The sequence below is a fragment of the Lipotes vexillifer genome, unplaced genomic scaffold, assembly GCF_000442215.2.
Source record: "Lipotes vexillifer unplaced genomic scaffold, Lipotes_vexillifer_v1.1 scaffold2049, whole genome shotgun sequence".
NCBI classification, from domain to species: domain Eukaryota; kingdom Metazoa; phylum Chordata; class Mammalia; order Artiodactyla; family Lipotidae; genus Lipotes; species Lipotes vexillifer.
This window is the reverse complement of record NW_006778494.1, coordinates 18,861-23,572: the sequence shown is the minus strand read 5'-3', so window position 1 is coordinate 23,572 and position 4,712 is coordinate 18,861. Positions and strand designations below refer to the sequence as shown.

Genomic DNA, 4,712 nt, shown 5'->3' with positions numbered 1-4,712 from the left:
CCTTTTTTTTTTTTTTTTTTTTTTGCTCCTGAAAAAAAAATCCTTCATCAGCTCTTCGTACTTCTGTTCTGTCACAGATACTGTCCACAAATACCATTCTCTAAATGGCCGGCTGCTGTGTGATGTTGATCCCCCACCATGCGCTCCATGCTGTTAGAAACAGAGACAACAGACTTGTACAGAATTTTGCCATTAGGTGCAGGTAGGATAATGGGGTGCAATGAGATATCACACATTACAGATCCAAATTTTATAAGTGCCCATGCTTCTCCCTAGGAAGCACACTGATGATTTTCTCAAACACAAATAACGACTCTTCTGTTGGTAGAGAGAGGCGGCACTTGCTGAGAACTGACGGCTCTTCTTTAAGTGTTAGTGCAGAGGTAATCACAGCCTGCAATCTTTAATTGTGAAGCCCACCTAGAGCTAGGGCTGCCTCATACCCAAGGAGCAAGCAGTTATCAAAGGAATTAACACGGTGGATACACAGAAATCACCTCGGGCTACATAAGAAACTTGTCTACAGTTAGGTTATTTCTTTTCTTCTTTAAAGAACTGAAATATAGTTGATGATGACTAGGTTATTTTTGATGAACCAATCCTTGATGATTTTCACCAAAGAGGCACCAGGCCTAACATCCTTCACAAATACATAGGGAAATTCTCTGCAGAGTTCTTGATGTAGACAAGTTTATTCTATTTGCTTTTTTTCAGGTCATGCAGGAAGGTTTAGGAAATGCAGAGTCTCACTTGGAGGCCACGTCTGCATAAGGATATATTCCAGACCTGGATTGCCGAAGTGTTGAGCTGAAGATGAAAACTGAGAACTGAGGTATGACTAGAATCATGGTCCAGTCTCTGAGGAAGGTAAGGACTGATGCCTAGCACCAATGCTAGACAAGCTGCATGGTAACTATGCAATGTACTCAATGCATACAATGGAGTCCAATGAAGTGGCTGAAATCGGATCCAGAGCAGCGATCCCTGATGCAGAATTCTGTGCTTGGCTGGGCCAATATTGTCAGAACCACATTCTGACAGCTGGAGTCATTAGGGAGGCATATTACTGAACAGAGAGCAAAGCCAGCAGAACCGTGGCTTACAGAGACATTTGAAGAGGTGATAATCCTGTGAAAACTCCCAAAGACACTGAGGTGTTTTGACACTCAAGGTTAAAGTCCAGCAAAACAAGATGTTACAAAGGTCCTGCCAACATGCTTAAAAACAATTCTCTTATTAAAAGTAGCAACACTGAAGACACAGAGTTACAACTTAAGGGAAATGTTTGCTATAGGTAGTGGGTTTTTTTCCTGTGAATAATGCATTTCCCTATGCCTGGGGGCACATAAAATGATTAGGGTTGCCAAATGAAGGCGGTTGGATTGTTGTCAACATACTGGTTCACTTGGAATTATCTCAAGGTTCTGACTGGAAGCATGCACCTAAAAAGACAGTGCTACCCAGTGTTCACCCTCAGAGAAATGATTAGCCCCTTCCAGACTAACCACACACTTTGCCTACTTACTGTATTTTATTTCTACCCTATTGGTATATCTTGAGATAATACGTGATCAGGGCAATGATCAAAATGTTAGTGTTCTATTCTGAATACAATGTTCAATTTATCTGGCTTTAAGATTTGAAAATTTTTATTTTTATTAAATGTAAAAAAACCTGGGACTCTGCTTAGATTTTTAGATGGGGCCCAGAAAAGATTTTATTAAATGTGAACATCCCTCTTCCCCGAACCTTACTAAGCATGACTATATAAAACTTAATCATGGTAAACAACACGTTGAGGAATCCAGTTAGGGACTATCACCAAGGAAGACTGATTCTTAACGGAATTTGAATTAGCCTAGCTGTCCCTTCTATTGATTGTAAATAAAGCGGGAAGCCACAGCCCTATCCACATCCCAAACAACCTCATTTTAGAGTTTATTTCTGAGGAAGATGATATATTAAAAGGTATATAAAAGTAACGTGTATTTATATTTGTAAATCTGGTAAGGAGAACATTTTAAAAGGCCCCCTCCAATGTTGTTTGTATGTTTTTCCTTGGGGGGGTATTAAAAGAAGAAAAACAGCATGAAAATATTTCTTCTATCACAGATGAAATTACGGAGTGGCATTTTAGGTTGGGATGAAATTAATCTTTTAAATTTAATGCAATTTAAAATATAAATTGCCCTGGCAATGGCTGGCTATATTGGATTCCAACCAGGTGAGTTGGTTATTTCCCCTGCATTGCCAATGCAGGTTGAATGCCTACAATCAACTGGAAATGTTAAAAGCATCTGGTTAGGTATATTGTTAATGGAATGACATAAAAATATTCTTCTCAATCCATAGCACAAATGGGAACTACTCTGTATTCTGTGATGTGCACTCCCCGTTTTTTGCCTGCGGAAACACACCAACATTACCTAGCAATCATAAGTATCATGGGGACAACAGAAAGGAGGAGAATTTTACCAGTGGAGGGTTTTATAGTGACCAATTCCACATTCCTGGTAAGCTACCTACTTCAGAAACACACACATTAGAGCTCCTTAGAAATTAGATACACACCGTATCTCCTTTCAAGTCATTTAGCAACCACAACTTCCAGTGGAGCCCCATATTTCTGACCAATAGATGCAAACTCTTAGCCACCTGTATTCCATGTTTACTGGGGCAAGGAGCAACACAGAAGGGACTGCCCAACATCTGCAGCATGGTTAGATGCAGCACAACGGAAGCAGACATTATATGGATTTGCTGAAGTTCTACAGGATTCGTTTATGTTCTTTAGCATACTCACACATACACACAAAATGAATCATTACAGTATTTACCGGCAAGCTGCAGGTGTTCGTTATGGTGTTAGAGAGAACAAACAGAACACCAATGTATATGCTCATTTCTGCAGTGAAACCAAAGGATGACCAGGGTATCCACCTAACAGCTGTGGTGTAGCTATAGTTGTGGTGTCAGACTCAACTCCTCTGTGCAGGCAGAGTGCTCAAAGAATCTAACTGAAATCAGCAGCATTACTTTGACTCTAGGGTCTGCTTGAGCTCTGCAGAACAGACACGTGTAATTTAATCCTGGTAGCTTAGAAAATATCCTCACATCCAAGTGGGGGCATATACACCAAACACACAGCAGCCATTCCTTCCTATAAGTAGGTAACAAACTATAGATGTTTTTGTTCCAAAGCAGGACAACTGTATGTTGTGTGTAAATGCCCAGCTAGTTGGGTATATCCCTAGGTGACCTGTGGAGCTACCAGTACAGACTAGGATTCATTGTACTCAGCAGTGTTCAGTTTATCATATGAAATGTAGTCTACTGTGGTATATAGTTTAGGTACATAGTTTATTGCAGAGAACTGGCGTTTTACTTAGGGGAAAAGTCAAAACCCATACTGAATATCCACTTGGGACATGAAGAGACACCAGATATGAGATATATATGTCCGCATTCCACACAAAACCGCACACACTATATATCCACTTGTGTGCTGTTTACGGAGCCAGACAGTTTGAATACAATATTCTCATCTTTGGTATAAATGGTAACATTAATAAGGCTCTTCTTTAAGAGAAGGGACCAATTTAATGCACATCTTGAGGATACACATCAGGACTAACTCTTTTGTAAATAGTGGAAGAACATTTGGGGAAATGCCTTTTATTTCCAGGAAAGCTAAGAAAAAGGGAGACTTCTGAGAGGTGGGATGTTTTTGCCCTTTTTATTTCCCCTCGATAGGTAACCCAAGCATGCGAGCACACAGGGGATCTGCAGCACAGGCACAGTAGCAATCTCTCAAGCAGCGCTTTCTGTAAACCTGGATTAACATCTGGACCAGCAGCCATTTGGAATGAAGAGTCGAATCTCTGCTGCCTGCTGCAGTGCAGCGCAGCACACACCAATGACCCTCGGGCACTCCTCCTGCTGTGGAGGCTCCCATTGACACGTGAGCTGGGGACAGACAGAGGTTTATCCTCTTCCAATCGCCTGCAACTTATGTTGCAAGCTGAACTTGCTGGGTTTGTCACGGAAAACACAAAGCTTCCTCTGCATCTCCTGATGTAAGTTTTAAAAAAGCAGCAAGGCCCTTCACACAAGGTTCATGTTCTTATTGTTTGCTTGAGCGTTTCTGATTTGTTGGGGGGAAGAAAAGACCCTTGATGTACGAAGTTGGGCTTAACTCCCCAGAGCCCAACTCTCCCAAGGTAACTCACTGCTTCAGGGTACTTTACCTTCGTGTGGGGCTGGGTCTTGATGGAGCCGTATTCATATTTCTTCTTTCCGCTGCCTTATTAATATCTGAAAAGAATAATCAACCCATCTGTTCAATGCTACGGAATAAAAACAAGATCATCAGCACATTTCAAATGAAAGCAACAACAAAAAAACTACAATGACAACCAGATGGTGTAAGAAAATCCATTCAGCAGACGCAGTCACTTGGGCAATTTTTATTAAGTTACGGCAGTACATTGTCATGGCTTTGTAGGGAATGTCCCTCAGTTTTCTAGCTAACACATAATTTGTGTAAAACTGGTTATGTCAATGCTTTAACACTATGCCAAGCCTAGACCTAACAACTGCCCCCTCTGAAAGGGTAAAAGGCTGTCTTCTAAACTCTTAGAGAACCAGCTGTTAAGATTCTTTTTTGAGGGAGGAGAAAGGAAGAAAGAGAATTAAAAAAAAAAAAAAAAAAA

General features: G+C 40.9%; 1 protein-coding gene across 1 annotated transcript in view; it reads right to left on the bottom strand.

Moving 5' to 3' along the window:
- NCOA5 (nuclear receptor coactivator 5) overlaps window positions 1-4,712 on the bottom strand; it is a 30,989-nt gene that overhangs the window by 13,311 nt on the left and 12,966 nt on the right. Inside the window, exon 2 of the mRNA XM_007451627.1 lies at window positions 4,248-4,314. Within this exon, the coding sequence (XP_007451689.1) occupies window positions 4,248-4,285 (38 nt within the window). The 5' untranslated portion in view covers window positions 4,286-4,314. The remainder of the gene's footprint in view (window positions 1-4,247; window positions 4,315-4,712) is intronic.